The sequence below is a fragment of the Atractosteus spatula genome, chromosome 9 (genome assembly GCF_055471065.1).
Source record: "Atractosteus spatula isolate fAtrSpa1 chromosome 9, fAtrSpa1.hap1, whole genome shotgun sequence".
Classification (NCBI taxonomy): Eukaryota; Metazoa; Chordata; class Actinopteri; order Semionotiformes; family Lepisosteidae; genus Atractosteus; species Atractosteus spatula.
The window spans coordinates 46689970-46701542 of NC_142714.1; the positions used below are offsets into that span (position 1 = coordinate 46689970).

Consider the following 11573-nt stretch of genomic DNA (forward strand, 5'->3'; position numbering starts at 1 on the left):
GGGTCCTTTGAGATTTGCTGGGTGTAGTGTGACAAAACACATTAATCTTACTATGAGTCCAGCCAGCAAGAATGCTAAAGAACTTAATACCCTGTGTGGTAACAGAATGTGAAGTAAATATGTAAGACAAGGAGATAATTAGAAAGCAAATCAGTTATGTATATGCATTTGTTACAATTCCAGAAGATACACAGTTGCTGAAAGCCTACAGGAGAAAGAAAATACCTCCGAGGTTGAGCTCTTAATCAAAATGCAGATTTCCTTACATGTGATCTGACAGCTATGTTATCATATTATTTTAAAACCTCAGTCCTCGGCGAAGAAAAGCACTTTATTTCCCAAACTAAACAAAAATGACAAAGACTTTGCTATTTCTTTAAATCTATAAACTGCTTGGCCCATGTTCTTGCTCATTATTCAGTGATTTATCAGACCAGGTTTTAGTAAAAAAATATATATATTTTCAAAGACTATTTTACCAAAATGAATAGTGATGAGCCATATTCCTTTGGCAGCTGTACAGCATCACAAGTGAAGCACTTGTACTAATGCAATTTCAACTTCATGAAAAAAAGAACTGACCTGGAAAGAAAAGAATGAACATCTGTCTTCTTCAGTGAAATTGCACCACACATCATAGGGGCTTCAGTCTTAAGAACGTTATTTTATATTTCCATCAGTACAGGATTTATTCATTTTTATTCAATCCCTTATTTAACCACATCTGTCAGTACAGAACAATAAATGTTCAGTGTATACATTTATACAGCAACTTGGGATTACTGAAGCAATTTGAGTGAAGTTCTTCTATCAAGGACAGAACAGCAGTGTGCTTTTCAGAGTCTGAACCCACAATCATAATGGTTGAAAGCCCCATCCACTACTTCACACTGCTGCTGTCTGACCCTACAACAGCACTACGGTCCATACACATCTCTGTGGTTTAAAACATAGAGGAGGTGGATGGCAAATATTCTGCAGATGACATGTATCTTATTGCCATCATCTAGGTATGCTTTAACATGGATTAAGACCACATTGTTAAGGTTCAATAGCTCTCTACTAACCTGCTGTGTGAATGTAGCCAAATTAGCTCTGCTTGCTTTTATATCTTTCTCCAAATGGATGTTTCCTTATACCACCGGTTTAGATCAATCTTTTATTGCAAACCAGAGAAAATCTACAAAACACTGCCCTGGCATCATCAATACTATTTCTTTTTTTTTTGCTTAGCACATGCCAGTGGTACAGATACAGTAGGTGCATGCTGATGATTATCAATGCTGGAACAGCTGAGTTTCCACAGTATTGCCATAACCATTACTGAACCGTTTTCTGTAGCTTCCACATCGGTTTTTAGTCTTCATAGTTGCATTTATAATACATAACTGATATTGAATTTGAATCTTACAAATATGCCGAGATTCTAAAGCATTGGAGATTTTTTCTAAAAATCCAGTATACTGCCAATTGAATTTGATTATTCTAGATTGCCTTATAACCACTAGAGGGTGTTGACTTCACGTCTCATATCTCACAAGAAATATGGTCCTTGCAATCACACAGTATGTAATATTCACATGGTTTACAGGCAGGTGTTATTTGTTCGATCAGTCATTTTTAATTCTTGCTTTACAATTCTTTACAAACATAAATAACAATAAATAAACTAAACACATGGTTAAAGGCATTGATGCGGGCTCAGTTAAATATGTTACAAATACGGAATATTTTCAACTTTAAAAGTGATACATTTAATATTATTTATATATTATACAGAATATTATTGTTTAATATTAAGGATGGAACGTTAGAAGATCCTGAAAATGTCATTTTTGTAAAGTGAGGTGAACAACTGGAAAAGCGTTGTTCACTTTTATTCCTGTTAATTCTCGTTGAAATAGCTTTTGTATGAACCTTCCACCACTTCGAATCCAAATCATGCTATTTGCATGTGTCCGCTTACTCGTTAACTGCATTAACATTTTTTAATACTGAAAAGGGAGAATATACACTGCAATACCATCACAGTATACTAATGGGAGTATCATGTGATCTAACCCGGAAGCGCCTCTTGTCATGTGATTCCGTTCTGTCTCCTGTGTTGCAAGTTCAACGCTTGTTGATGCTACGTTTGGTCGGATATTTTATATAGAAATGGAGAGGTTTGATAAGACTTCGCTCAATGCGGCACCGGCCCAGGATTTCAGAGGGTAAGCTGCGTAAGAATTGTTTTAACAGTAATTAAAGGGAAAAGCTGTACACCTTTCTTGTGCGTTATACGGTGTGCATTTGAGTGAAGGACAATAGGCCTCTTTTGTATAGCTGTGAATATTGTACGACGGCTTTTCAAAGAACAGTAGACAGGTGATCCCAGTGGTTTCTTGTGCAGGTGAAAGAGCTTCTTCTGTTTTATGTAGCTTTAATAATAGTAGAATGAAAAAGTTGTGTTTTCAGGATTTGGAAGTGTTCGGTAGGGTGTGCTTTTACCCATAATCAAAATGTGCATTCATTTTACATAAACCAGATGAAAGGTAACAATACGATAATACGTACCGGAGATTCAGCTAAGGGGCTTTGTAAGATTTAAATCTTTTACCAGTTTTGATACGTCGCTGTTTTTCAGTGATTTAGTGCGCTTAATACAAATGCCCACGTGTTAAATCTCTTAACACATGCTAAATGATAATATAGGTAAACAAAATCAGAAAGGTATTGGAGTCCTTTTTAATAGCAGATGCATGGTGTTTATGTTGCAAACACGGTCTTCTAACTAGGGACTGTTGTGTGTTGCTCTTCTTAGACTGGGGGAAAGAGCTGAAGACTGAAGCAACGGTTTTCCTGGTACTTATCTGACTGACTTCAGTATTATAAACTTGTTGTATTCATTTTTATACCACAGACAGTATTTTTTACATGAGCCTAGTATGTGGATACACTGGGAAAATGCCAATGATTTTGACGTCTGTTTGCCTAACCGGTATTACGTGATTGACTATCCCAAATGGGGACACAAGGCACATTAAGTAAATAAAATCGGGCCTGTGTGTTGGTAAAATGTAGATCAGATTTTTTACACTTGACTGCATCTCATACAGACTCATGGTTTCTTTTCCTTTGGCTTACCAAAGGGTAAAATTATGACTTAATTATCTTTAGAGGACACTGAAATAGCTACTAATTTAAAATAAAACTTAACTTATATCTGAAAAATACAACGTTACATCAGACGGACTCCCTCCCCACCTACCCCCCTTCGCCTAGTTTTCAAGATGTATCTTGATCTTATGATCATCTTCACATTGTTCCAGAGACACTGGCTTTTGTCTCCTCTCTCACCAACAAGTCTAGCTTAATAAGTTGAAAGATTAGTTTATGTGACTTTTTGTTCCTGCGTTCAGTTAGTTTCCAACCTGAAAATTGTTTGTGGCAAACATAGAAGGGTTTTACCACAATTGGTGGAAATTGTCACAATATGTGATTCAGGAGTTGAAAAGTCTTTTCAGTCATTGATAGAATAAAATAACAAATAATAACCAAACATAATACATATAATGCAAAAAAATGAATTTATAGGATTTTTAAAAAATAGATGTACAGTAGTAGTATGTGGTTGTAGGGCATGATGGCTTTTGGTTTTAAATGCAGTAAACTCCAATGAGTTTGTATTGATAGTGGCCATCTCCCGTAGTGCTAAATCAGTACTGCATTCATTCTACCTAATGTGTAGAACCACAGAGGTCTTAACTTGATCATATATCACTTCTTTCCTGCAGAAACACATGGCCTGGCAAAAAGGGTGCATTCTTACAACAGTAATGCTTACAATATGTTAATGTCTTAATGTCTTCTTTCAGAAATGATGGCTCATTAGTGTCTGCGCTGAAGACTCTGCTGTTCTTTACAATCCTAATGGTCACCTTACCCATTGGGCTGTACTTTGCCTCCAAAGCTTACGTATTTGAAGGTAATTGAGTTTACTCAAACAACCCCTTTCTAGTGTAATTAGCTTATTTTGTCAACCTTTAACAGCCTTAAAACAGAAGTAAATGCTTTACTCTTGAGTCTTCATTATGATGTCCTCTTTGTTAGTTTTTTTTTAGTAAAAAATACAATACAGATATTTTCTTCAGCATTAATTTAGCTCTGGTATGTTATCCCTTTGAACGGCTTAACTTGTTGTTCCATCTTGTATAAATGTGTACGCGCTTGAGACAAATCTAAAAAACTCTTTTTGTCCTCCCCTTTTCTAGCTTCAATGGGAATGTCCAGTAAAGACAGCTACTTCTACGCTGCGATTGTGGCGGTAGTGGCGGTCCACGTGGTGCTGGCCTTGTTTGTGTATGTTGCTTGGAACGAAGGCTCAAGGCAGTGGAGAGAGGGAAAGCAGGACTAAGAGGTGCTTGGTTTGCTTTTCTGTGAGCACTACACTCTGGAGAAATGACAGGCTGAGATGACACAACAGCCGGCAGCTGGAGAAGACCAATGCGTGACTGGGATCTATAGAGATCATTTCAGGCTGTTGCCGCTGTTGGGGATGAAAGAGAATTTATTGCAGTTGATATTGGTAATGCTAAGAAAAGAAAGGGAGGCCGGGAACTTTTGTCATTGTAGGTTTTCCACAATTTGAACCTTGTCAGATGGCGACAACATAACCAAATTACTATTACGCTATACAGTGCTTTTTTGTTGACTAAACACTCTCAAGAGCTTTAAAATAAAGGAAAATAGTTCCAATCCAGCCATATAAACTTGCCGAAATGAATAAAAGTGACAGCACATTTGGTGTCCATAGATATTGAGTGCTCTTTGTTTGTCATCACTTTTAACCTGTTGTAATTGTTTTCAGAAGACATGTTGCTCTCATTTTGTATTTTCCCTGACCAGCAGTTTAGAAATCGTAGAATATACAGTAATGAATGTAAAAGAATGTGGTCAGAGACATTGTGCTTATTAAAGAGATTATTGTGTGGTCACAAATGTTTAAGTCTTGGATTTAAAATGCGAGATGATAGTATGACTGTCAACGTACTCAGAAGAATGAGAAATGACCTGTTGTATACGCAGAAATTGCCACATTTGAAAAATATGTCTCACTGTGTGACATTCTCTTTAAACGGTGAATTTACTGGAAGCTACTTTTTATATGAATGAGATGAGACCATGAAATGTGGAAATAGCATGTTTTGGTGCATTGCATATTTCATTAAAATATAGTAGCAAGGGCAATATGCTTGTATTGCTGGAAATCATTGTTAACAATGGGGCAACTGAAAAAGTGTCCTTGTCATACAAAGGACACATGGACACCTACTAATTGATGGGATGGCGATGAAAAGTTAATTCATTTTTTCAAGAATGCTCAATGACAAAGAAATGCAGCACTGCAGAAAAATCTAGATCTATTTTTCATAGCTATACTGACTTTCTTTGAGCTTCCTTTAAGTGTTCTGATTGTAGATGCATTAAAGCTTGACAAAGGATTTGATGATGGTGTGGTTAAGTCACCAGTCTGTAAGTGACGCGTGTTCTGTCTGGATGTGGAAGTCCTTTCGGTGCCCATCTGCTGCTCATTTGAAGGGCACTTTTAATTGTGCTTAACAGAGAATGTAGATGAGTCAGAATCTGAATCATACTGGGTCCCTGAGGTTTCATTTTAGTAGTATCTACAAAATTGGCACAATGAACGTAGATGAGCTGAGTCAGTTATTACACCACCATAAAAAAAATTAAAACTATTTCAGGCAAGGCTGCAGAAATGGCTCAAATATAGAATCCAATTTAAAATGATCCTGTTAAAGACCTTTAGTTCGGACATCATAATCTTTTATGGTTGCTATGGGGTGCTAAAGATGATGTTGTAGGACCACCATTGTGTTTGTAATTTGAATTTACTCGACAATTTATGAAAAAAAATACATTTAAATATTTTTGCCTATAAATTGTAATTTCCACTGCAGGGCCCTTACTATTGCAGAAACAACCTTCACCTTGGCAATATGTTACACATCTGTTTAAATGTACTCCCAGTGTAAAGTGAAAATTACGATCTCATTATCTGTTTTCCTGACTAGGTCCCTTTCTAAGTTTGTTCTTGCTGGCTTCAGAGTTTTGTCATGTTTTTTCATGCTGTGTCCTTATCTAGTGCCAGCAATAGTTGCAGAGGCAAGTTATTTTTATTGTGAAATATAATTGTTCATTTGAACTTTTTTGTGAAATAACTGCTTCAAGGAATTTTACTGTAGTTCATATTCTATTAGACCGCTAGAAAGAAACTAGCAAGTCCAAATATTCTTTAATACTTATAGCAACAAGTGCTTGAATTGAAAGGATTCTAAAATACTTCACATATCGGAGGTGTAGAGATTTGATTTAATTTACTGAAACGATTAGAAATTATTATAGTAAATGCAAGGTGTACCTGTATTTCAATCAGAACAATGGCAGCGTACACATACATTTAAAAGAATACACTAAATGTGAAAGAGCAATGCATGAGTAAATAAGTGTATATATACAAGAGAGAAATAAGAGCAAACTTCAAAGTTTTCCTAACCTGTATTTTGTATATGCTATTCGGGGTATTCCCTTATACTCAGCGGTGTCCACAAAGGTCCAGCTATAACGTTTTGGTGATCGGGTGAAGTTACAACTGGGAGCTCATCGCTAAACATCTTTTCTTACAGAGGAAGTGTTTTGTAGAATTTCATGTAAGGAACAGTCTCTTAGGCCTGCAATTGCTTCCCCCCAAGCTTGTTTCAGATGCCAGTCAAACAACAACAGTGGTCATGATCACATAAGTTATCAGGTTGCCTGGGTTTCAGAGAGCTTTGCTGTGCAGGAACCTGTTAGTCACATTATCATGGCTGGTAATTGGTTATGACATTATCAGACTGTAGCTTCCTCAATTGTCAGGTTCCTCATTGGTGCATTCCTCAGGTCCTATCAGTGGATTTCTGACGAGGGACCAAGTGACTGGGATCCGAGATCAGATGTTACACCATTTTGGGTTTATAGATGGTCAAGTGTCAGTTTAGCATGTATTACTGGAGGTGTCATGATGGACGTGTTGTTTTCTTGTTATGGTTTTTGGACCTCATCTCCACAGCATTCCTAAAAGGCTGACTGAAAGTAGATCAAGGCTATTTTCTATTCAAGGAATGAGAAACAAAGAATTCAAAAGAAAGATGATTATTTTACTTTTTCTGAACACTTAATTCTTGATATAATAACGATCTTATCAATCTTAATAACGATCTTATCTTATCAATAAAAGCCTTGTGGCTACAGAGGAGACCCATTACATCCACCACTAGAGTCTGTTCCTACTTGGTTAATGTTTGGCCGCCACTGTGTGCCAGCAGCCACATCAAACAGAAGATTGGGTGAAGAAGTGTGAAATTGTGTCAGTCTATCAATACATGAGGACATTTAGCTTTCCTGGCCTCTGGAAACCTTTCCATAGAAAAAGACCTCAGTACCGATGTGACTCCTAAAGAAGATGAGAACCAGTCATCTTGGCACAAGAATGCAGAAAGGTTAACTGGAGCCGACAGCCCCCCTTAGTTTGCAACTACTCTCATGTTCTTGCATTGAAATAGACTTGAAGTAGACGTTTTAGGGAGGCTGAGTCCAAAGTGTAATGTAGCCAAGACACTGGGGTCAAAACCTCTTTACTTACAAATCACGCCAGTGGGATCTTTCATGACCTAATAGTTAGGTACTTGGCTTATTGTCTCATCCAAAGAATTGTATCTAATACAGCACAGTGTGCCTGGTCACCATATTGCAGTGGTAGTTTGTAAATTTTGATGCAGAGGAAAGAGTCAAGCTTACTGGTCCACCAACATCCCTGCAACATACTGTAGCAGCAGCAGCCCGGTTTTCCTTAAAGGTCTACCATCCCTGTACTTTGCAGGTCCAACTTTGCTAAGGTTCTGAGAAGTGTTGAAATCGGGCTACAGGATGTAATTCCATTAGTAGCAAATGGTTCTTTTTAATTTCTATTTGATATGACAGGAAACTGTTTGGTTGGGAATTTAGCTGTAACATTTCTGATTGGTTGTCTAAAAAAATATGTATTTCTAAATGATAAAATCTGGGAACCTATTTGTACTGAAGGCTAGATTGAGGTTTGTGAAACAAATTAACATACAGAAAAAGTTCTATATGACACTAGAGGGCACTGAAGTACTGTATTTCCACACCATAAACAAGCACATTTCTGTAGCAGGTCTGTCCTCTTTAATGTATTAAGGGAGGCTAAGCATTAAAAGCATAGGTTATTCTTAGACCCATTCTGATTTGGAATGCAGAATCTTAGGATATTTGATGTAATTTGACTTTACAATAAGAAGTACTTAACAAACAAATGCATTAGAAAGCATATTAATTAACTTAGTTGACTGACACTTTAATCAAAAGTGACTTCCATTTCTGCCCATTAATACAGTTCTGAGTTACCGGCAGCAGTCTTAGTGAAGTATATTACTTTATGGCTGGAAATTGTTTGAAGCTATAGCACTTGCCAGATGTCAGAATAGTTTAAAACTCAGATTACATACCAAAAAATAAGATGTTCTCAGTGCATGTTTGGGATCATCTTTAATTCTGCTTGTGTCTAGTCCTTTATCCATATTGTTGTGTTTTATTGTAATTTGCTTCTTAGTAATCCTTTATTTTTTTAATAAAGAGCTATCTTGAAAAAGAAAATGTTAGGAAAGTAGTCACAGAAATCTATATTGGGTTACTTCTTTTGCTGTCAGAAATGTTTTAAACTATGTCTATGTATTAGGAAAGACAGTAGAAGGCATTTTGTTTTAGTCTACACAAGAAAGACTCATAGGAAGGGTAATTTATACTGTATGGTATATACAGTACAGTATTAGCTATACACAGAATTGATGGTATGGCAATTAGTGTTGTGGCTTCATACCTCTTGATCTTGTACTGTGGTGTCTTCTGTGTGGGATGTGCATGTTCTTGTGTCCATATAGTGTAATATTCTAGGTGCAACTGATTACTCTTGCAATTAAAAGACTAGGTGAATTGGTGTTTCTAGATTCTCATTGTGTACTTGTTTGTGTCTGTTGCAATATACTGGCTAAGATGCAAGACCTACTCTGCACCCTGTGCTTCAAGCATAGGATTAAAGTTCCCACATCTCTTACCAGAAATAAGTAGCTTTACACCTACTGTACCTGTGTTTACTTTGTGATAGTGATCCCCTGTATAAAATAATACAGTAACTCAGTTCTTTTAAAGCACTGTATTTTCTTTTTCTGTTATCCACCAGCACTATCTTCATTGGATGTAAATCCAAGAGGCCACAGCTGGAAGCTCAGTAACATTCTTCTCTTCTCACTGACGCCATAGGCAATTAATCACATGTATTCTTAAAAAACAGGATGGTAGAGCAAGAGTCTGCCAGTTTCATTAATTCCATGTTTTTTTTGTTGTTGTTGTTGTGATTGATAATTCTGAGTTGTCCCAACCCTTGAAAAATTTTCCAGAAGTCATTTTCGGTACCTCAGCCACACGACAAGATAAAATGCATTATATTTCCACATAAACGAGTGTAACACCACATACAGTAAGGAACTACGATCTGGGTGTTTCAGAGTGTGATGTCTCTTCAGGAAACAAAGTTGCTTTTCAATAAATACTGTACCTGTCTCAAAAAAAACATTTAGTTCTTTTACTGAAGCTGTTCTCCTTGAGATCTTTGTGGTTGGGCCCAGCTTTAGACATGTTGCATAATTTCTAGTGCATTTATACAAGAAATAGTGGATGATTTAAAAAATCTCATTGAATGTAGTAATGTGAAATTGTTTGCTTTTAACTGGACACTGCCTTTCAATTCTTAAATGTTGCTAGGTTTATTGGACCTGGTTCTTAAAAGTAATCACAAATTATTTCACACTAGAATTACACTCCATTTTTGTAAACGAAGAAATATATTACAAATGTACACAAATCAGCCACTCGGAAATAGCTCTTGAATTAAGATTTCAATAAATACTTTTTGTCTTTGTAATTTGAAAGCGTAAAGTAAAACAGTTCTGATACTTATGTAAAATATGTAGCAAATTTCAAATACTTTGTTATAATTAAGATTTTACGCTACATCATTTTTGTTTTGCCATCGGTTAATCAAACACCCGTCTTCAATGTCAGGTTTGTTTTTCTAGGAAAATTGATTTTGCAACAGGGAGTGGTTCTAGATAAATATCAGGTAGATTTCCTTCTTTTCTCTGCAACCTGTTGTGAGATTCTGTTTGGAATTAAAATAATCACGGTACAATGTCATGGTTGTCTTTATTTTTCTTTAGACAGGCTTTTAGTTTTCTGTACAAAACAACAGGGAAGCTTTTTATCACAAGTTGTAGCCAATGTAAACTGATTAAAAAAAGAACCATGTCTTAATTCAAATCCACTAATCAGTTCTTTTATAAGTGCCTCCTAATCGGATACTGGCTGAGATCCAATGCCCCAGCATGCTAATGTAATCCACTGGCTCAGAAACACAGTTTGAAGACAAAGAAAATTTTAAGAAGGTTGTGCTGCCTCAGGCCAGTAATCTTTGCCATTATGAAAGGAAATTGACCTTGGTCTGCAACGTTGGCTTACATTACATAAGCTGTGAAGAAGAGGATTGTTTTTCACTTTTTATCTGGGCTAGAAATTGTACCAGATAAGCACTTTCACACCCTTCAGAGTTTTCCAAAAAATCTCCAAACTAAGAAATCTGCCAGCTCTTATCCCAGCTCAGGTGTAGACTTTTAATTTGCACTGAATATTTAGGAACTGTTCAGAACTGCCTTTGTTAACACATTGGTTTTAATGATTTGTTGTTATTATTTAAATGGGTTAATTAATTAATTGAATTAATTTTGTATTTTTTTTTCGCAGCACCTTTTTATCATTTTTTAGCAAGTTTGAGCTGTGAACCATGAACATTGAACCATGTCAAATCAGAGAACTGTTTACGGGAAGAAAGCCATGATTTTATTTGTGCAGGTTTACTGTATATGGACATGCAGTACTGCTCTACGTAGTTGATCAATGTGCTGTAGAGGTTTTGAGGTTTGGACTGTATTCAATGCAAACGTTTGGAAGGGATACATAGAGAATATGTATTTTTCACCTTGTTTTCATTAATTACAAATGCATTAATCTTACCTTTAGGCTTTACTAGTCTTTAACCATTCTTTTATGGACCTCAGAGGTTATATAAAAAATACCTTCAAGATAAAAAATGCACATTTGCAGCAGCTGCTAGCGTTTTTAAAATAAATGAGTCACGTTTTATTTTTAAATTATAATGCCACGGTGTTTGCGTAGCTGAGTCACTGTAGAAATGGATGTGTTATCTTAGTAGAAGCCATCTTTGGGAAGAGAACAGAAGGATTTACATGTTTTTTTTTAAAGAATGCATACTCTTGTCTCAGATCTGTAAGATCAATAAGTGTTTGCCCACCGTAGTTAAAACACTATACATTTCAGAAACACTGGGGGGGGGGGAGTGTGTTTAAATAGTTGACATGTAGAAAAACTAAATGCAGTATAATGTT

At 36.2% G+C, this 11573-nt stretch overlaps 1 protein-coding gene across 1 annotated transcript; it reads left to right on the forward strand.

Annotated features, from left to right (window-relative positions):
- The first annotated feature begins 2063 nt into the window (after positions 1-2063).
- vma21 (vacuolar ATPase assembly factor VMA21) lies at positions 2064-9050 on the forward strand. The gene is made up of 3 exons (XM_088925717.1): positions 2064-2213; positions 3858-3967; positions 4254-9050. Exons 1-3 carry the CDS (start codon positions 2158-2160, stop codon positions 4394-4396), a joined length of 309 nt encoding a protein of 102 aa, XP_088781843.1. The 5' UTR covers positions 2064-2157; the 3' UTR covers positions 4397-9050.
- Positions 9051-11573: the final 2523 nt, after the last annotated feature.

Bases quoted from the DNA above. Each gene is read 5' to 3' on its own strand.
- vma21 (XM_088925717.1), top strand. From the start codon at position 2,158: ATGGAGAGGTTTGATAAGACTTCGCTCAATGCGGCACCGGCCCAGGAT. The intron at 2,214-3,857 runs GTAAGCTGCGTA...GTCTTCTTTCAG, and splicing joins CCGGCCCAGGATTTCAGAGG to AAATGATGGCTCATTAGTGT. The intron at 3,968-4,253 runs GTAATTGAGTTT...CCCCTTTTCTAG, and splicing joins CAAAGCTTACGTATTTGAAG to CTTCAATGGGAATGTCCAGT.